This window comes from Excalfactoria chinensis, chromosome 1, assembly GCF_039878825.1.
Source record: "Excalfactoria chinensis isolate bCotChi1 chromosome 1, bCotChi1.hap2, whole genome shotgun sequence".
Taxonomy (NCBI): domain Eukaryota; kingdom Metazoa; phylum Chordata; class Aves; order Galliformes; family Phasianidae; genus Excalfactoria; species Excalfactoria chinensis.
Window position 1 is genome coordinate 84124552 of NC_092825.1, and position 20998 is coordinate 84145549.

General features: G+C 39.6%; 1 protein-coding gene across 6 annotated transcripts in view; it reads left to right on the forward strand.

Moving 5' to 3' along the window:
- The window catches only part of PHLDB2 (pleckstrin homology like domain family B member 2), a 64453-nt gene that overhangs the window by 21198 nt on the left and 22257 nt on the right, over window positions 1-20998 (forward strand). For 3 of the 6 annotated variants that reach the window (XM_072351294.1, XM_072351313.1, XM_072351329.1), the window contains exons 5-10: window positions 1622-1765; window positions 2605-2742; window positions 13142-13270; window positions 18604-18759; window positions 19538-19648; window positions 20123-20212. In XM_072351294.1, coding sequence (XP_072207395.1) covers window positions 1622-1765; window positions 2605-2742; window positions 13142-13270; window positions 18604-18759; window positions 19538-19648; window positions 20123-20212 — 768 coding nt within the window. The remainder of the gene's footprint in view (window positions 1-1621; window positions 1766-2604; window positions 2743-13141; window positions 13271-18603; window positions 18760-19537; window positions 19649-20122; window positions 20213-20998) is intronic. The other 3 variants (XM_072351303.1, XM_072351320.1, XM_072351335.1) reach the window with 1 other exon arrangement.

A 20998-nucleotide genomic window follows, 5' to 3' on the forward strand; every position in this document is an offset into this window, starting at 1 on the left:
AAACCAGTTGCAGAGGAGGTGAGGAGGAATTGCGTGGGCTGTGTTTGCTGGCCTGTCGGCTGTCCCTGGGCTGGACCTGAGCCACTTGTCACATCAGCTGCTGCCTCTCATGAGGCATGTGGTGGCAGCCTGCCTCCTGGCACTCAAATGCATCTCCTACGCTTGCTGAGATAGAGCTTCTTTCTTGTCTGCTTCATCCTGCTGTTCTGTTACTGAAGGGGAGTTGTCCTTTAAAAAATGAGCTAACAGTGTTCCTAATAATTTCCTTCAGCTAGAAGGCAGCCTGGTCTGGGGTGGGGAATGGACTCTCCTCCTTTTGGATCAGTGCCTGGGCTCTGCTGTGCCAGATGAGCAGTGCAGCTGGTTCTGGGGAGAGATGGTGTGTTAATATCCTAAATAGGTATATCCAGTAATTAGAGTGAAGAGCTTAATGTTAAATGTTAAAACAAACTTGACATTAAGGTTTTACTTGGTCTTACTAGGCCTTTCTATGTACAAAAGGTAGTGAGACGTTTAATTTACAAGTTACTCTGGTCTTGCCTTTCTTCCCCATTTGTTTCTTCCTGCAGGTCAGAAATTCTAATTTAAATCTTGTTTAGGAAGTTGAAATTGAAGACATTACGTCAGCATTGCCCAAGCGGGATGCCGGACAAATGAGGCTTTCCTGCTAGGATTACTAATGCTAATCAAGGAATACCTTTCGTTCATTGTAAAGGGTGCTCTGCTAAGCCCTGAGAAAAGCAATAAATGAGCAACTGCATTAAGGAAACACAGCTCATTGTTTCAAAATATCGGGATCAGATCTGTCCATGATGATTTGTCCATGCCTGCTCTCAGAACAGCCATTCAGGAGCTGACCTGAGCCTCTCTGCTGCATGGCTGTGTAGTCTAGTGGTTAATGCAAAGCTCTGTGTGCAGCCCACTACTCATTTGGGTTGGAGGCAATGAGTGAGCAGCCTTACAAAAGTAATTTGATCGCGAGCCCCTGGGATCAGGTGAACGTGAAGAATATGTTTGAAACTCAACACTCTTTGATCTAACCTTTGCTGCTCTAATGAGATCACAAGTATTTTTTTAATAATGCTTTTTAATTCTTGACATAGTTGTCTGGTAATTAAATGGCAATGAGAAAAGCCGTGTTGAAGGTAATGCCTCCTGATGGCCAACCGATGTCCCATTTTACAGAAGCTATCCATCTTACTGGCTGTTTGCAGAAATGTGCTATTCTACATCCTGGATTTTATTACATGAATAGTTGATCTCTGCATAAAAACCTTCATCATATTTTCTTTATTCATTTTAAAGGAAAAATTGGATTTTTAAAGGCTAAATAGCACAGTTGGTAAAGTATTCTCAAGGGTCAGATTTTAATAATTGTATGGTATGAATAGTATTTAATGTTCAGTATAGTATTTAATTCTAGTGCTTGGAAGTAAAGTATCATGTTTGTTTCTCTTCTATACTTTCTAAATATAGAGGTAGTAATATAGTAGGGATGAAATATGTACCAGGTTCAAAACCAGCATGCAGTATTTATTTAAAATGATCACAATATTAATGGGGAAAGGAAACACAGTATTTAACCTCTTTCTGATAAACCTCTTGTAATGTGCAACTGCAGATGCCAGAATGCACAAGTGATGATCAAAGAGGACAGGAGCTCACCCGACTAGAAGAGGAGCGCATAGTAATATTAAATAACTTAGAAGAGCTTGAACAGAAGATCAAAGATTTAAATGACCAGATGGATGAATCCTCAAGAGAGGTATGACATACGTTTTGGTTTTAAATGTCGTGCTTGTTTCATATTTCTACATAGCATAGATTGGTTCAGCAAGTACACAGGGAGTTCATGCATGTATTCTGTGCTTTTTCACTAGAATCAGGTACAGAATCATGAACCTGGTAGTCTCCTGCTGTGAAGGTTATTTATTTCCAAACAGAGGGATGGTTGTGATGCTCAGATTAGCCTTTTCCAACTATAACCATTATACTCATAAGTGGAATTGGAACAATCTTCTTGCTGAATGGTCACTCGGATTGATCTAAATACCTTGTGTCACTTGAGTGTTTTATAGCGTGTCTCATGTGACCCTTGAAAGAGAAAGGAAGTTAGGTAACTTCCTATTCAACATCCTTGTCTTTATGGTGGCAAAGTTATATGGCTATCTCTCAGCTTCTGGAATCTCACAGTTGCGGACTTAGCTGATCAGGCATTTGGGCTGTGCTCGCTCCAGTTATCAGCAACAGGAAAGAAACAGCTGTTCCAAATGGGTTTCCTACTGAGCCTGGGCACAGATACTTGGTATAGTGTCACAACAGGAGGAAGCACGGAGAAGAGTTAGAAAAGAAAAAAAATAAACCTTCAGACTGAAGTTGGTTTGGACTTTATTTTGCAGTATTTTATATTTCAGTTTTACTTTTTCTCAATTTTGTGATCCCTTTTTAACTTTGTGGATGTAACATTGACTTTTTTTTTCCCCTTTTATAAATGTTTCTCTGTTGTGAATTATCAACAACTCACTCCCCTTCCCCCAGAAAATAACGTGTATCAAGATTTCTTCTTAATTTGGACTGCTTCTGAAAAATGTTTTGTGTTCCTAGCTGGATATGGAATGTGCCCTTTTGGATGGGGAACAGAAATCTGAAACAACAGAGCTGCTCAAAGAGAAGGAAATACTGGATCATCTAAACAGAAAAATAGCTGAGCTGGAGAGGAATGTTATTGGTGAAAAGGCAAAGGTAATCAAGTTATCTTGGCTATCTGTGTGCTCTGTTCCTATTAATCTTTAAATTGCATTTACATGATTAACATACTGGTAGAAGCTATTTTCTGAAGTAGTTGCACTAAGTAAATCTATTTGATGAATGTGGAAGAAAAAATAATAGTGATCAATTATCTCCTTCTAACAGTCTTGTTTCCCAAAATATTACTTGACAGGCAGAACAAAGTATGCCTAAGTAAGGAGACCTTACCTACTCTGAAGATATTTTTGATTAATAAAGAATCCATACAGGGCTTGGCCTTGAGTTGCCCGGTGTTTAAAAGAACAGCATTAATTGAACTGTTCTTCAGCCTTCTGTTGTATGTTTTGAGTTTGTTTGTTTTTTAAATCCTTTCTCAGTGAAGGAGTGGTATGAAGAGGTTGAAGTTTCAGAAGATGGTTTCATATATATATATATATATATATACACACATATACATGATGGTTTCATATATATATATATATATATACACACACACTCTTTCTCTCTCTCTCTATAGAGTATATAGTTGATTCATGAAACCATCTGTAAAATACATAGTTTTAAAGTAATTATATTGGTCCATTTTGCTTGTTGACTAACATTTTTAGTACTGTGGAATAATTCTACCTGAGATTAAGTCAAAGAAATTATTTGGTTCTCCTCTAGAGTCAGATTCTTTATTGCTGTCAAATACATTACTGTTAGCAAAAAGGATAGCACTATGATTTAAGTACAGAAAGGAAAAAAGCTCTTGAGATGAATCTGCCCCTCCCAACCAGAGGGAATTCATCTCCTCCAGCACGCTCTCTGCTGGCAACCCAGGCCAGCAGTTCCTTTCTCCACAGGGGATGTGCCACAGCCAATAATATCTCAAGGTCAGGAAGTTTTTCCAGGGCTTTCAGCCAGTAATGGTTCCTTTTTAAATTTCATCCTCTGCCTCATAATTTAAGCCTGTCACTGTGAAAGTACTCCAGCTACTCTCTCCCCTCCTTCCAGCTTTCTAGAAATATCTGAAAGTCGTCTTCACTATTTGCTCTTGTTTAGACAAGCCATGCATTTTTAGCTTTCTTGCACTTCCCATTTAATTTAAGCCTTACAGCACGCATTGTTTTATTTTGAGTTTGTTGTCTTCAGTGACTGTCGATGCTGTCATGAGCCTGAACATTATTTTGCATCTGCTCTCAGTAAACCTATGTTTGAGAATGGTGCTCCCACCTCTTTACAGACTAAAGTGACAGCACACATCCAATTCAAGCTTAAATTTTCATGAGCTTTCCTGCCTTGTTCTCAAATAGTCCTCAGTGATTCTTCAGCTTTCAGCAGTGTCTCTGGTCACATTTTAAGCTGTCTGTGGAACATGTTTCATAGTTGTTGGGTTTGTTTTTTTTTACTATGAAGAGGAATGTAAAGTTGGTAAAAGCAGGAGGGGTGATGCAAGCAGGTACAGCAATATCCTTTTGCAGACAGAGTTTGGTTTCATTGGTAACAAATAACAGATCTTTTGTCTTTTGTATTTGTTCTCTGGTAGACTCAAAGTTCAACAGAATTCATGGAAATTATCTTATATCCTGTATGTTGTTTACATTTCCATGCAATCAAATATGTAACAGATAACATCTTTGCATTAGCTTGTTAGAAACAGAAAATTACAGTACTACATCTGACTTAAAATTTCAGTCAAACTGAGACATGGAAAGCAGCCTAGAGGAGGCAAATTCATTCCAAATATGTATATTTTTTTTCCTCAGCATACTGGTGAAATTAGTTGCTTTATTTTAGTAATTTTTTCTCACAAACAAAATGTGAGTGGTTGTAGTAGATTTAGAGCCATGGCTCAGTTAATACTGGGAGTACTTTTGAAGAAATAGAAGTGAAAGTGTAAAAGAAAAAAAAATCTTAAGTGAAATACCTGGAAGTGCTCTGGAAAAATTAGTGTCAACCAGCGAAACAGCCAGCACTCACCATGTCAATTAATGATGCTGTGGCTGGCTTTAGAGAGCAGTATTTTTTTTGAAGCTTGATGGATACAACCTTACACATCACCTTCACATCTCGTTCACGGTAGGAAAAATCTTGGCTTTTTAGTAGTGCAGGACCAGACTCCGCAAGGGAAGTGGTGCTCAGGTGGAAGCGCTAGGTGGTACGTTTTGTTTAAATAATTGGAAACTAATGACTTCCTTAACAGAATGAAGGCTCAGCTTTTGGCTGATAATTGCCTGTCTTCTGGTGTTACTTCTGCACTGTTTGTTGTAAGAGCAAGTGCTTTAGTATCTGCACAGTGGTTGTAGTTTTTTGCAGTTGCCTTTATGTTTTTACTTGTAATAATGCAGGTGGCTTGGTGTTGGTGGTGTGTCCTAGCAAGAAGTTGTTGGGTCCATTCATTCATACAGTGGTTACATTTTTTGTTAGGGCAGGGGACTGACACCTGAATTTGCTGTGGGGTGCCTTCTTGAAATGATGCTGGGGCATTAGCGCTGGGCATGATGGCACTTGTTTCTGGAATGACTTGAGTATCTCCTGGAATTTGTCACTGATCTCAGCACCTGTTTGACAGGAAACCCCTGCCTGATTGCATTTCATCCTTACTGATGCACCTGTTTGAAAATCTTGTGAAATTCTTAAAAAGAGAGATCATGATGTACAGCCTAATTTTTGGACTGTGTTATGTTCTTGAAATAGAGTATAGCTATTTTACTTGTATTACGTTCTACCTGAGTCTGTGACTGTTTCCATGGTTTTTGGATAGTTCACATAGATGAGAGCACAGTTTTACCAACGTTTGCACAGTCTTAAAGCCATAGTTTAAAAGGAAATTTCTAGCCCCTGAGAAAACAGGGAGGTGTTTGCTATGCAGGTGCATCAGATGGAAAATGTACTTAAAGACAGAAGGCAAAGAGACTTGTGAGTTCAGTTCCTGGCTGTGCCGGTGAGCTGTTTGCTGTGGTACATTGTGTTTGTGTCCCTGCATATTTGCAATTGTGTTTATGTTACCATGGTATGTTGCATTTTCATTTTATTGAAGGCCATGTGTTCAGTTCCACCTGAATACATGGCAGGGCTAACAGTGAAAAAGAACGAAGGAGTCAGTGAGGAAGATGATGTAGCGAATGTTCTGTGGTGAGTTCAAAGCATTGCTCTTGCTCTTGGGAGTATGCTGCTACAGGTGTTGCAAGGTACTAAGCAATTTGTGTCAATTTAGTTAGGTTTTAGAAAGAGGAGCTATGAGCAGTTCCATTTTGCAACGAAAAAGATAGAGCCTTTCAGTGCCGCTACAGGAATTAGCATTGCTCTGGTGGTTGTGTGACTGTGCATGATGCAAGTGCTGAGAAGTACTCACTTCTCCTGGCAGAGATAGCTGCTTTCACTGCTGGGGATTGGGCATGGTCTGTGCTTTCTGCTGTCTGGGCTCTCAGCTGTGCTAGAAATTCTGGTAGTGTATGGATGGAGATTTGGCTTTACCTCTGTGGTCATGCTTCCTGAACATACCTGTCTTCTTTCTTCCACTGAAGATGATGACCAACTACGTATTTGAATAGTAGCATCTAGGCTATTAGTTACAAGCTGCAGTTACACAGGAAGAATCCTGATAAATCACTACTAACACAATTTGACACGCATAGCTTGAAGCTCTCTGGGAAAGAGCTTTGCTACAGATATTGACAGTGTTTTTGAGCCCTGCCTCCTTTGGAGAGAACGGAAATGGATAGCCCTCAGAAACAGATAGGCCTGTCAGCCAGTCTCCTTTTGTCCCTTCTATCAAACCCCAGCCCTTTGTAATGTCATATTGCTGTACTGTAGGTATACAGTAATGATGCTCTTCCCAGTTCAATAGCAGGGTGGAACTGTGGTGCTTTTCCCAGTCACAGCTTCCTAGTGCTGTCTCTGTGGCTCATTAGCCTTTCTTCAGAATTCAGATTTGTTTACAAGGAAGTTGGAGAAAATTTTATTTGCTCAATACGATGTTATCCAGATTGCAAAGTACTTTTGTTTTCCCCATACGGTGCTTTCTTAGTCCAAATTACATTTTGAACATGCAGTCTAGCATATGTGGAGACGATTACTTAATGATTTGCTATGCCTTTTATCTCGAAGAAAGAGCATGAAAATAACAACATAGCTGTCGGAAGAAGGAATGGATTAATGAATAAACAGGGATAAGTGAAAATGATTAATGAATCCAGCAGAAGTGCCGTGGGAGGTAATCACAGTTAAATGGAACTTTTGGCAGTGAGTTTCAAAACAATTATCTAGGTTTAGACTGCATTTTACATGAGGGAGCTTATTTAGTTGCTTCCAGAGGACCTTTGCCTTATGTCATGGTGGAAGTACATACCCTGGAACTCCTTTATCAGGCAGGGTTTCCTTTTCCTTTTCAAGAGCAGAAATCAGGAGCAGCTGGCAATGGGTAACTCATCTTCTTTTGGAATACATGAGATTTTTGTCTGCATGCTTTTGTGGAAATGTTTTTTAGTGATTAGCAGAATATCCCAGGTATGCCAAAGCATTTGAAGCTCAGCCTCTTTTCTGAACTAGTGCTGTAAAGTTGAATGGAGACAGGGAAATAACATCTCTCTAATAATTCACGTGGAAGGAGACTACAGCAGTCAAAGATACTAGTTGTCTCTCATGATTCCTTTCTCTTATGGATTCAAAATTCTCATGATTCTCATGATCATTATGATCCTTTCAATTTTCAACTCAGGCCATTTGGTGATTCTTTATGATTAAATGATGATTAACCTCCTTAAGTCAAGATATAAGGTTAAGTATTCTGAGGAATACTTGCATCCTCTGGATATCAAAATAAAGATACCCTGTAGAGAAGACACTAATAAGGAAAAAGATGACTACAAGAATTAAGGAGAAAACTCTGAACTCCTGTCTTCTCTTTAAAAACAGTCGTGAGAGTGATAAAATCATAGAATCATAGTATGGCTTGGGTTGAGAAGGACTGTAATGATCATCTAGTTTCAATCCTCCTTATTATGTGCAGGGTCACCAATCAATAGACCAGGCTGCCTGGATCCTTTTGTTGTCAACTATGTGTTGCAGAATTTGTTTTCTGACTTGATTTATTTTATTTTTTCCCCTTCTGATTTGGATGATTGTTTTCTCCTCATCTATGCTCATGAAGGAACGGTGCATTAGTAACGGGGGTTTTCATTTGCTTCTTCATTCCTTCAATAAGACAACACATTGCAGTGCTCAGAGGATGAGCGTAGAAGTTCAGAAAAGCTTTGAGTTATCTTGGGATCAAATTAATGTGTGTAACTATTACGATTACTTACAGCATTGTTATGGCTTACTCTGATGCAGAATGCTTTTAAGCATTACCTTTATGTTTGCATGTGAAATAAAACCATTGAGATCTCATACAGACTCCATTGCTGTCTGCTATGATCATACCATAAAATCATAGAATCATAGAATGGCCTGGGTTGAAAAGGACTACAATGATCATCTGGTTTCAGCCGCCCTGCTGTGTGCAGGGTCACCAACCACCAGACCAGGCTGCCCAGAGCCACATCCAGCCTGGCCTTGAATGCCTCCAGGGATGGGGCCTCCACAACCTTCATGGGCAACCTGTTCCAGTGCATCACCACCCTCTGAGTAAAAAGCTTCCTCCAAGTATCTAACCTAATTCTCCCCTGTCTCAGTTTAAAACTATTCCCCCTTCCTATCACCATCTACCCTTCATAAACAGTCATTCCCCCTCCTGCTTATACACTCCCTTCAAGTACTGGATGGCCACACTGAGGTCTCCCCAGAGCCTTCTCTTCTCCAAGCTAAACAAGCCCAGTTCCCTCAACCTTTCCTCACAGGAGATCATCTTTCCTCCTCTGGACCCACTCCATAAGCTCCATGTCCTTCTTGCGCTAGTTACTACTTGTACAGTAAAAATAACTATCGTGAAAATACCTTCGTCCATCACATTATGTTCCTTTTCATAGGCCTGGCATACTTTTGTTGTTGTTTGGTCCTTTAATGGTTTCTTTCATGAAACGTGTAGAGATTTAGAGACCAAATCACAACAAGCTTTTTTCTCCTGAAAGAGGCCAAAGAGTGCAGTAAAGAGTTGTCTGAAAATAAAGAGGAGCATGTGCTCGTTTACAGGAGGATCTGCTTAATTTAAACAGTCTGATTTATTTATCTGTTTATCTATTTATTTATCTATTTTTAATTCAGCCATTGTGCTGGAAGTGCTTTCAGTTTGCAGGGGTACAGATTTAATACTTCCTGCAACATTTTTCAGCACATATAATGTTTCCTAGCCTGCTTCTTGTTAGGGAGTAGACTACTTTCTTAATTCACAGCAGGGTTTAGACCAGTTTTATCAGTGAGCAGATAATGTTAGATTTTCTTGCTTCTTACCAAAAAATGTTTTACTGAATCGGAAAACTTTGTAACTTGACACTGCATCCAATCGCAAAGGAATTATTTCTGTAGCCTGTTTTCCTCCTCCACTTCTAGCACATGTGGTCCTTCTGTTTTCTGTAGTCTTGGGGGAAGTAGGGTGGAATGTTCTTTTGGAGTGTAAAAGAAGGAAATTTGACTAGGGGTGAGAACATGGAGATGAAATGGAGATGCTGTTCGGAACAAACAGCTGTGTATGTTTCTCCTTACTCTGAGAAACCTGTGAGAGCTGCGAAACTAGCCTGCTCCATACAAAGAGACAGCATGCATACGAGGATTGATGTGGGTAATAAGACCTTGCTACCTTAACATGAGTTGCAGGTGAGTTAGAATGAGGATGGTCCTGGAGCGCTCTAGGGGGAGCATTTTGATGAGGAGAACCTGCTGAATGGAAGGGGATTTCTTTGCAGTTTCTCTTTCTTTCAGGTTGTAGAATGACTCTATTCACCCAGCCATTCTGTCCATTTTGCTGTGAGCTAGTAGCAGTGTTGATCAGACACAGGGCATCCTTAACTGCAGGAGATAACACATAAGCAATTAATCTCTCCTTTCCTTCTTCCCATTCTTATAGAGGCTATGACTGTCTTTAATCGCCTCTTTTCCCAGGTAACTATAGGTAGTGACCTTAAGTTGCAGCAAGGGAGGTTCGGGTTGGATATTACAAAAAGATTACTTCTCTGAAGGTGTGGTGAGGCACTGGAACAGACTGCCCAGGGAGGTGGGGGAGTCACCATCACTGGGGGTGTGCAGGAACTGTGTAGGTCTGGCACTGAGAACCATGGGTTAGTGGGCATGGTGGAGACATGTTGACAGTTGGACTAGATGAACTTAGTGGTCTTTACCAGCCTTAATGGTTCTGTGATTCTATGGCTATCTGTGAAATGTTTTATGTGTGCTGAATAGATTTTCTTTGTTTTCTCCGTTTTGCCCATAAAATCAGTTCTACCATATCAGAATTCCTTTTGTAACTTTTGTAGTCTCTGTCTTCAATAGCATGGGTGCTTTGCTGCCGTCCTGTCTTGCTTTCAGGGGATGATAACAGCCCACTTCTTTCTGCTGCTGTCCTGCATGGTATTCAGATACCCTTCAAAACTGGTCCAAGCTGTGCCCCAGGATCATCAAAACACCAGTCAGTCCTATTGTCTGTCTTGGCTGATCCCAAGTTCACATAACCTGTAATGGGAGGCAGCACATGGCACGAGCTGGTTTGCCAGCTAAGACTAAATGCTGTGTTTTACTGAGCTCTATTTCTCTTCTGTAGAGACTGGCAACAATTCAGACTGTGGATAGCTTGGTTCTAAGATGGGCACTGGAGATCAGAGGCAGTTGTCTGCAGAAAAGTGTTTAATGGGCACAAGTCTCTATGGCTAAGGTGAGGATGAGCAGCTTGAGTATATGGGCTCTATTCACAGCTGTGTCCTGGCTTGTCTTAAGCACACAGTACCCAGTAGTCTGCCTCAGCTGTGTCCTGCTTACAGGGACACAGCTTAAAGTCCTTGATCTTTTTCCCTCTGAAGGAGTTTACCTGGATTCATTTATAAATGAGTCTGGATGAAAAAAAATAAATAAATCCGATTGTTCATTTATTTATTTGACTACTTTTGTGAATTAAATTATCTTTACCAATGCAAACTTAGGGATGTTGATGAACTGAATTCCACAGCTGCAAAACGCGTAAAGCTTCTCACTGCTGAAAGCGATATTTCCTGTAAGACTGCACAATTTGGAGGGAGACAGTTTGGTGGGATGTGAGCACTTCCTATGCTATATATAGGACAAATGAGGATCACTTTCAATCTCAAAGGAATACATTCCTAATTTCTCGAGGAAGTAATAGTATCTCTGGCATGATTCTCAGTGAGTTTTATTCTTGCTGATGATATCTCTTCATACACAAAGTTTGAATTGGTTGTTAACAAGTGAGTGTGCTTGTCGCAGCACATAGACATGTAGGGACCTATTAATAGCTTCAGAGGAACAGTACTGTATGTAAGGTCACAGGAGTCCTTGAAGCTTTAGATTTTATTCCATCTTCCTCTTTCTACTTGCCTAGCAATGTGGCAGACCATAGGTTGAACAGCAAGGTTTGTGAGGAGGGGGACTACTGGTTTATTCAAGATTCCTTCTGCACTGAAGTACAGATGATTTAGCAAATGGGGGTTCCTTAGGGACAGAGATCTGGAGGTGACATCTCAAGAGCTGCATGATTTTCCCTTATTTTTCCCATTTGCACACTTCATCCTCTGTGTTTCTGAGCCTGTTTATGCTGCTGCAAGACAAAAACCAGTAAAGGAAGTGCAGGTAATTGAATATGCTGGCCCAGTTGCTCACTTTTACAAGCTTAAGAACAAATACCAACCAACTGTTGTGTTCAGCACTTTGTTCATCTAATTATATGTGCTGGGAAACTGCACGTGTAAATGGAAACAGCAGAGCTGGCAATTTGATTCACAGTGAGACTGAATGAGAATATTTCCTCCTGTTATTTTTAAATACTAGGGAAAAGTAATCCCAGCCAATTATCCTGCTCAGAGATACAACTGTAAAGAAAGCATGGAGCTATTGTGGATTTGTTGTTGTGCCTTGACTGTGTGGAAGAGTTTGACAACTTTGTTAACAAAGAGAAGATTTTGGGGAAGGCCCATTTCAGAGTTTAAAGTGGCAAGTTCTACATACAAAAGTAATTTTCTATGGTGTGTGTTGTAGGGGTGCTGCAAAGCTGAGTATGTTGTACCTGCTGAGCTACGTGTTTGACTTTAATAACGGCTGGGACTGAAAGAGATGAGTGAGTGGATGCTGTGGCAAACTTGAACTGTTCTTGGAGCATGCAGAGGAGGCAGCTGGAATGTTTGGGCTGATACTGAGCTGTAGATTATTGGAGAGTTAGAAACACAATTTGAGAAAAGATGCCTAGGTACAGAAGAAAAAGTGGGTAAAAGGAGCTGTACTGGTGTGACTCTAGGAGGAAGTAGAGAGTGGTCTCCAGAGACTTACTGGTACCTTCAGTTCTTATGGCATATCAGGCAATTTGTTTTTTTAAGCTATTAATTACTCTCTTGAAGAAAATGTATCTGCTGTGCTGGCCAGGGTACATGCAAGTAAAAGGCACCGAAAGAATTCTCTGAATTCCAATTTATTGGTTCCTGAATCTGAGTCCGAAGCCAAATAATCTGCAAGGTGACTTGAAGTGATTTGCAGCCAGTCTTGAGAGTAGGGCTGCACACAAAACAAGTAGCCTTTGATTGAAGGTTGAAAAGGGTAGAGGCTTTTGATGGTAATAAGCAGTGTGGTGAGTACTGCTGCTCTAGTGGAACAAGAAGAAAGCTGAGCTAGTTAAAAGAGACCAGGAAGGCAGAGCATCGGCTTTGATTCCAGGGAGTGGTTACAGTTCCTGTATCCTGAAGCAAATGAATTTATTTGTTAAATCATTTGGTGTTTCTGTTGCAACAGGACTTCCTGTCCCATAGTTGTTTCTTTATAAAGCTCTGTCTCATTCTATGTTTTCACTGCTTCCTAAAGGTACTTATCTGTCCAGAAGCATGTAAACATGTGATTCGTTTTCTTGGGAAAATCCATTTTCTGCTCACTGCTGAAGTACAGTCATTTTCCATCCATTTTCCTTTCTAAAAGCTGCTGTTTTCTCTCTCCTTCCTATGTTACCTGACTAACATGGATATCATTTCCATTTTTTTTTTTTCATTAGGTGAGACAAGCATTTGAGCAGCGGGCAGTAGAGGCATCATCCAGATGTGGGAACAAAGTGCAGTGATGAGGGAGAGAATTAATTACCCTACTAAAATTATTAATGTTTTGTTTCTATCATTTCGCATCCCATGATTGTGTTTCAGCTTACAAGCAGTATCTGTCATTGACCTACACGCTTCAACTGTTGGTTAAGTTTTTGCCACACGCTGTCATAATCACTAACAACTGCTTCAGTTTGAAGGTAATTCTGTTTATTTTCTGGTTCATGCTTCAGGAAAAATTAAAACTTGATGCTGAGAGGGAAAAACTAGAGAGGCTTCAGGAGCTTTACTCCGAGCAGAAGACGCAGCTTGATAATTGCCCTGAGTCCATGAGGGAACAATTACAGCAGCAGCTGAAGAGGGTCAGTAGCGAGTTTCAAGATTAACTTTTCTGTTGTTGATTTTAGAGTTAAGTCTAACATATTCTGCTTCAGGTATCCTATGAGGTGCCTGAAGATATTTGCACGAGAGTTTCCTTTTCATAGAATGCTTGCAATAAATATTTTGCATAGTGGCAACCAAGTAGAGTGCAAACGGGTGGATTAGAAAGCATTTTGTGTTGAACAGATTCTAAAGCTTTGGGCTGCTTACCTGTAATTAGCACCTAAGGGCCTGCTGGATTGCATGAAGAGTCTTGGAATGGTGGTGTTCAGATGAATAGTAGAGCATCGCTCTATTATTCTTCTCACACAGATAATATTGAACTTTGGCTAGAGAAATGAACCATTTTAACACTTTACTAGCAATGTTGTTTAATTTTGTTTTACGTGCTTTTTCTTTGCATTGCTCTGAATTGCTGTCTCGCACTATGGATAACATCCTTTCTTCTGTACATTAGCTGTTAAGCTGAACTGTGCTTTGAATTTTCCATTGTGAAGATTATATCACTTTTTTTAATGGTTTTATTTTTTCTACATTTTCATTAGCTTCACATTAGTTGTATTTTTGTTCTTTTGTTTAAACTTTGAAGTCTACTTGCAACTTGATTTTATTATAAATAATTTGTAACAGAAAAAGCTACAGTATTGTCAGTTTAAGTGCATTTATTTTCTGTGGAAGATTGTAGTGTCAATATTATATAGCTTATGCAGCATATGTAGTTGGCTATAATGGGGGAGATCACTTACAAAGCTTCAATACTGTGCGTTCAAAATAACATCAGAAAATGAAACTTCAGTTTTTCTGAGTTGAGCATTTTTATATCAGTAAGAAAATTTTGAATAGCAGTGACCATAAAAAGTCCTTTGTTTTATAGAAAATATTCTTGGCGCTTTTTAAAAAATGTATAATAATTGTTTTATTTGTAGAATTCTATTTTGTTTTTCAAGGAGCCTGAAGTAAAGAAATCCAGCTTCAGAAAACACAAGTTTAAATTCTTCTGTAGTAACTAAGGTGTTTGTTTGATGCCTTTGAGAAATACAAGCTTTTTTTTTTTTTTTTTGTAAGTTACATTAAAAACAAAAAAAAACACACAGTCAACAACAAAAACGAGCAAATGAAAAAGAAACCTTAAGCAGTAACTCATAAGTTTTAAAAGAAATCCTTTCCTTTGCAGTCATTTCTGAGGGCTGCTCAGAAAGTAATGCTTCCTCTTTATTATGTTGGCCCATGATGTCAGAGATGGATGTTGGTGGTATAGCAGAGGTTAAACATTCCCATAAATACTCCCTTACGTGTTGTTGCTGCACGACAGATGGCAGCAGAGGGGCAGCCTGACAAAACGGCATCTGACAGGGAAATGTGGGTGAAGGGAGGTGTGCTGTTGAATTCCTCATTGTGGAAAAAATTGCACTCATTGATGTTCATCAGCACTTGCTGAATATTTCTGGAGACCAAACGGTGGGTGTAGCATAATGAGGCAGTGGGTTCTGTGTTTCAGCAGTGGCAACAGTAATGTGAAAGACGAGCCATGTTCCAGGTGTCCATGCACAGCTGTCACACACAAGATGAACAGCACCTTTATCAGTTCATCTTTTGAATTGGAAGATTACAACCAGGGAACTGTGTATGAAACTGAATATCATTACTGGCGATGAGATGGTGAGATCTGGTGTTATCACTATGAGTAGGAGTCAAGTTGGCAGCCAGTGGAGTGGTGACGTGAAAAAGTTCAAGATCCAGCCCTCAGTGGGTAAAATGATGTGCAGTGTCTTTTTGTGATTGATCGTGGAATCAATTAGGAAAGATCACTAAGATCATCTAGTCCAACATCTAGTCACCACTGTGCCCACTAAACCATGTCCCTATGTGCCACATCTACCCTTTTCTTGAAAACCTTGAGGGACAGTGACTCCCTGGGCAGCCTGTCCCAATGCCTCACCATTCTTTCTGAGATCAGTGTTTTCCTGATATCCAACCTAACCCTCCAATGGCACAACTCAAAGCCATTCTGTCTATTGCTGTTGTGTGGGAGATCAGCCACTGCCTCAGCACAGCCTTCTATGAGGGAGTTTTAAAGAACAATGAAGTCTCTTTCTCCTGAAGCTCCTCTTCTCCAGACCAAACAATCCCGGTTCCCTCAGCTACTCCCTATAAGACTTGCACTCCAGACCCTTCACCAGCTTTGCCTTTCTCTGGACATGCTCTAGGGCCTCCGTGTCTTATAGTGAGGGGCCCAAAACTGAGCACAGTACTCGAGGTGGCCTCACCAGCACCAAGTACAGAGAGACAATTGCCTTCCTGCTCCTGCTGGCAATGCGATTTCTGATACGAGCCAAGATGCCACTGGCCTGCTTGGCCACCTGCACACACTAATGTTCTGCCATCTGTTGACTAATACCCCCAGATACTTTTACTCCACACAGCTTTTCGGTCTTCTGGATCCTTCTGGATTTCCTGGAACCTGGGCAAGCCATCAACTTTGACAGCTACATTGCAATGCTGACTAAGCTGAAGGCTTAAACTTGCAGACTCAGGCCAGAGGAGACAGCCTTTCTGTTGCAACATGATAACATCAGACCCCAACTGGAAGACTGTGGAGCACATTGCCAGTCTTGGCTGGACTGCCCTACCACACCCACCATGTAGTCTGAATTTGCTGCCTTCTGACTTCCATCTGTTTGGGCCAATGGAATATATATATTTTCATTTAGGCTGGCTTAGTATCAATTTTGGATTTGAAAGTGGGACAAAACTTGAAAAGTGGGGTTCAGCTTGATGTAAATTTGCTTCTGTTGCATATTATTCTATGCCAGTTGTAGTGGGAGTTAGCTGAGGCTGCTGTGCTTGGAGTAGTAGTTGTTTTCGCTAAAATTATGCACAGTATTGTGATATCAAGGGTGAGAAAAGTTATGGCTTTTTTGTAAGCATTCTATCTATATAGAAAAGAAAAAAAAATCTCTTCTTCCCCAAGCATAAGGAGTATAGAATTAAATACATAAACTTGAGAGACCTTATGTTGTGGTACTTCATTGCCAGAATAGTAGATGTGTAGGTGGTGAATTTTTGTTTTAACTTGTGGACTTGGGTAACTTCATGATTTGTGCCCAGGGTGAGAGCAGCGTATTTCCCTATAGCATCTGACTGTGGTGTGGGTCTGGAGTTTGGACTGAGATGGGAAGCAGGCAATTGGCAGTGTCTGTGTAAACTATTGACTGGTGGGCTGCTTCCCAGTGCCCATCACAGACAAGCACCTTTCCTGCTGGACAGGGAGAACGCTTCATTGAAGCCTGATGAAACCTGAGACTTTCTAGAAGGCACACAGGGAGAGCAGTAATCTTTCTGATGCCTCATGTAAAGCTTATTTCCATAATGCATTTATGCATTTGTATGTATTTATTATACATGAATGGTGGATTAAACTAGATGCCTAGAGTCCTGCAAAGATCTGAAAAGACAGTGCCAGTTGCTAAGAAATATTTAACTATTCAGAGAAAACACTAATTTTTTCAGATTTTGCAAGACTCTGGATGGAAGGACTTGGTACTCTGCCATTGACTTTTGTCCAGTGCCATGACAAGTAGTAGTAATGCTGGAGAAGCCTGTGATTTCAGAGTTCACTAAAGAGACATCATGTTTGTGGTTTGTTAAGAGTTTTTTTTTTAAGTTAAAGTATTTTAATGTATATTTGTTTTAGTAATAGGGGCAGGAGTGGAGATAGTCTCCTCTTTGCTCAGGAAGTCATTACATACAGTGAGTTTAATTGTTCTACAAATCCTATGCAACTGTCAGTTGCCTTCTCTGGAATCTGTCTCATCTTCTGCCCAAGTAACAGTTTATTTGATACCAAGTAGCCTGAACTTCCTGATTTTCCTGCCTCATCAAGGCCCTTCCATTTATTTCAAAAGCTGAAGGTGGGTAGCAAGTGTGAATGAGGTGATTCCGTACTGGAGGTAACTGCTTTCTTGTCATTTGTAACCCATGTCTTTACTTTGGATCTCTTTGCTATTTACTTCAAGTGAAAAGCACATCTTTGGAAAATAATGAGAATATGTTGATATTTTATATAGTTTTTTGAATTCATGAACTTTTGCAACTTCCCTGATACATTGAAAGCTGTTTTTAAAAAGCCTTTATGGAGACTTCTGTGGACATCATCAGTCACTCTCTATTTGCCTTAGGTTAAAATGACTAAGTTAGCAGTTCTCCACAGTAAAATAAATTGTTACAGGTTATGTAGGAAAACCTGTATCAAATGATGTACAATGTGTTTATTTTAGAGAGCTTTAATAATTAACAATACCATGATTATTAAAAATTCTTTTTTCTTCAGAAATCTGGAAGTGGGGATTGATGTTATGAATACACGGATATTTTGTGAGAAAGGTTTTTACTCAGTTCTTGTGCTGAAAAGCACTGGAAGTTTTGTCTCATCCTCTGTTAGGTGGAAGGCAGATTTGTTTTTATTTCTTGGGTCTCTTTTGAAGCTTTCAGCCCCTTGAAGAAATCTGGCTTTCATCCAGTAGAATGCATAAAATTGGTTTGATACCATTTGTGAAGCAATATACCTACTGACTAGTGTCTGTGTGTATGAGGACAGCTCTTATTTGTGTGTTTGTATAGGGAGAGATTGTCAGCTCCAGTTCAGTGATGCCCCTACAGCCACTGGCTGCACAACCAGCATAGCTGGACAGTATTGCTCATGGATGGCAGTGTACATAAGAGACAGCTACACTTTGTCTTTACTTGTATTTGTATGTCTGCTACTAAAAAACAGTAGTAAGGCTTGGGCTGGACTTAAGAAAATTCTAAGTGCTGTCCAGGCTCCTTCATTTGAATGTGTATTGCCATGATTAGTTAGTTCAGCATGCAGTTCTCAAGTTCATCAACTGGGATGATACTTCCTGAGTTGTTTGGTTTTTTTTGGTTGATGAGCAGATGCTGGGATCAGTTTGGCATGTGGCAACCTCAATGAATTCATTTGCACTTAGTTGCATGGCAGCTAGGCTGGAGTGCTGCAGAGGCTCCGTTCTGCTCTAAACATTGAAAGACAACTCCTTTACAATACAGCTGTCATTTTTCAGTGGGAGAACACTAGGAATAATGGAGAAAGCTTCATTAAAATAGCAAGTAGGCCTATTTGTTCTCTCATGACAGTAGGTAATTGAAAGCCTTGAGCTTCCGAGCCTGTTACATGAGATACAGTCTAAAACAGTATTTCTTTGACGTTTTTCCTATTTGTAAGTCTGTTTATTCTGTTATCAATGAGTGAAATGTCACTTTTTTCTTTTCCTTTTTTTTTTTTTTTTGGCTTAAGGATGCTGATCTATTGGACATAGAAAGCAAACACTTTGAAGACTTGGAATTTCAGCAGCTTGAACATGAAAGCAGGTTAGATGAAGAGAAAGAAAATCTGACACAACAACTCCTGCGTGAGGTAGCTGAATATCAGCGCAGCATTGTCAGTAGAAAGGTAAGAGCACTAACACTAAATCCATTTGTTCTTTGTTGCTGCGCATAAAGGAGATGAAATACAGATTGTCAGGTTGTAGTTGCAAGAAATGATACAAAATGTTTCTCTCTGAGAAAACGAAGCAGAGCAAAACTGACATCCCGCTGATGTAACGCGTACTGAATCAGGTGCTTCTCTGAGAGGAAATAAATGGATAACGTTCAATGCCTTCTTTGCATATTTGAATAAAAATATGAAAATAAAACCCTTAAATTTTTCACAAAAGGCACTGAAGTACTGTTCTCACATTATAAAACAAGGTGGTTAATTTTTTATGGACAAAACTGCAGTTATTTTTGGTTGATGATTGATATTAAGTGATATCGTAGGATTTAAAATTATTTAATAATAATAGGACACCAAATTAAGAATAAATTGTAATTCTTAAGATCAATTGTAAAGATCTTGTTTGAACTGGTTAAATATGAACTTTTCATAGATCGAAAGTTGTGTTTCCAAGCCATTTACTTTCAGTATAGAGACCTTAGTCACTATGTTATCTAAGCACATATGCTGTTGTTCTTCTGTTTTGTCTCTCGAAGAAATTTCTCTTTGCTGTCTAAATCTTGTTTGATTCGTCTCCTTCAGAGAAGAAATGAGCTGTGCTATAACTTCTTTTCCTACTACTTAGCTCTTATGAATGAATGAGGTATTAAGAACGTTATCTTTGCAGTTGGCTGTATTGTGCTTTGAAAATGAAATATATAAAAGGTGATACATACATAAATATATATTTTAGGAAAAGATTTCTGCTCTCAAAAAACAAGCTAATCATATTGTCCAACAAGCACAAAGAGAACAAGATCATTTTGTAAAAGAGAAAAATAACCTAATAATGATGCTGCAGAGGGTAAGTATTGTCTTTTACATATTTTTAATGCATTGTGAAACAACATTTCATGTAATAAAAGAACACAGAATATGAGCCCCCCCCTGCCCCTCCCCTGCCAGCTCCATGCCATTCCCTTGGGCCCTGTTGCTGTCACACAGAGCAGAACTCAGCACTGCCACTTCGCTCCCTGTGAGGGGCTGCAGCTGCCATCAGGCCTCCCCTCAGCTCCTCTGCTCTGTGCTGAACCAACCAGGGGGCCTCAGCTGCTCCTGATGTGCCTTGCGCTCTCTGGAGGGCAAAGGGTCTGCCCTTTGCCATCTTTGTAGGCCTCCTTTGGAAATTTATGTGAAACTAATGTCTCATTTGGTTTGGTTTGGTTTTGACCATAAGGGAAATCGTATTTAGCTCTTTAAAAAGAATCAGCATTTTCAGAATGCTGAAAGAAGACACTGTTATTGGTATTTAATACAACTTTATTTCTAATATTAACAGGAAAAAGAGAATCTCTGTAATCTGGAAAAGAAGTATTCCACACTCTCCGGAGGAAAAGGATTTCCTGTCAGTCCCAATAGTCTAAAAGAGGTAAATAGTTTCACTGTCTATTACTTTACCATGAGTAACTTTTAATAGCTCTTTCTGAAAAAGTATTTAGTGAAGTCCCAGTTTTGTCTGGTCTCACTTTAAACTCTTGCCCTGGAAAAATGAACATTTCTGTGTCTGTGTTTTCTCAAAGTGGACAATTAAACCTCATTGAAATGAAGAAAAACGAGGTCTGGGGATAACTGTTCAAGTACCAATATATTATAGTCTTTATTTTTGTACTGTCAATTTTATCAGATGTTTTCCCACCACACTCACTTCTGTTTTAAGGTTCTTCAGAAATGCCTGGTAAATGCACATTTTGATCTTTAAAAAAAAAAACCACAGTGAATTGAAGACTTCAAGCTGTTGTGGTCCTCATGTGTTTATTAAGCTATTGATTTAAACATGGTAAATAGTTAAGAGTAAAGGTGTCAAATATTTTTTGCTGAAATTTTGAGTTAGTTTGGGTGAGTCTCAGAGCTTACCTGCAGCTGTCAAGGCTTTGTAAGTTTGAGGATACCACATTAACCTACTTGAGAACTGTAAGGTCAGTGTAAGGTAAGCCACATCCCATTACAAAAATTTGGCCAGGGTATACAGTATCGTCTTTAAGCACCCATGTTTATCCTCTTTGCTTGACTTAATGGATCTGAAAATTGCACAGTTATAAATGAAAGCAGAAGGAACAGCATTTAAAATATGCAGACAGGTATCTATGGCTGCTTCATTGACTTCTGATTAAGAGGTCTGACTGGACTTGCTGGATGACTCCTGAACACAGTCTGC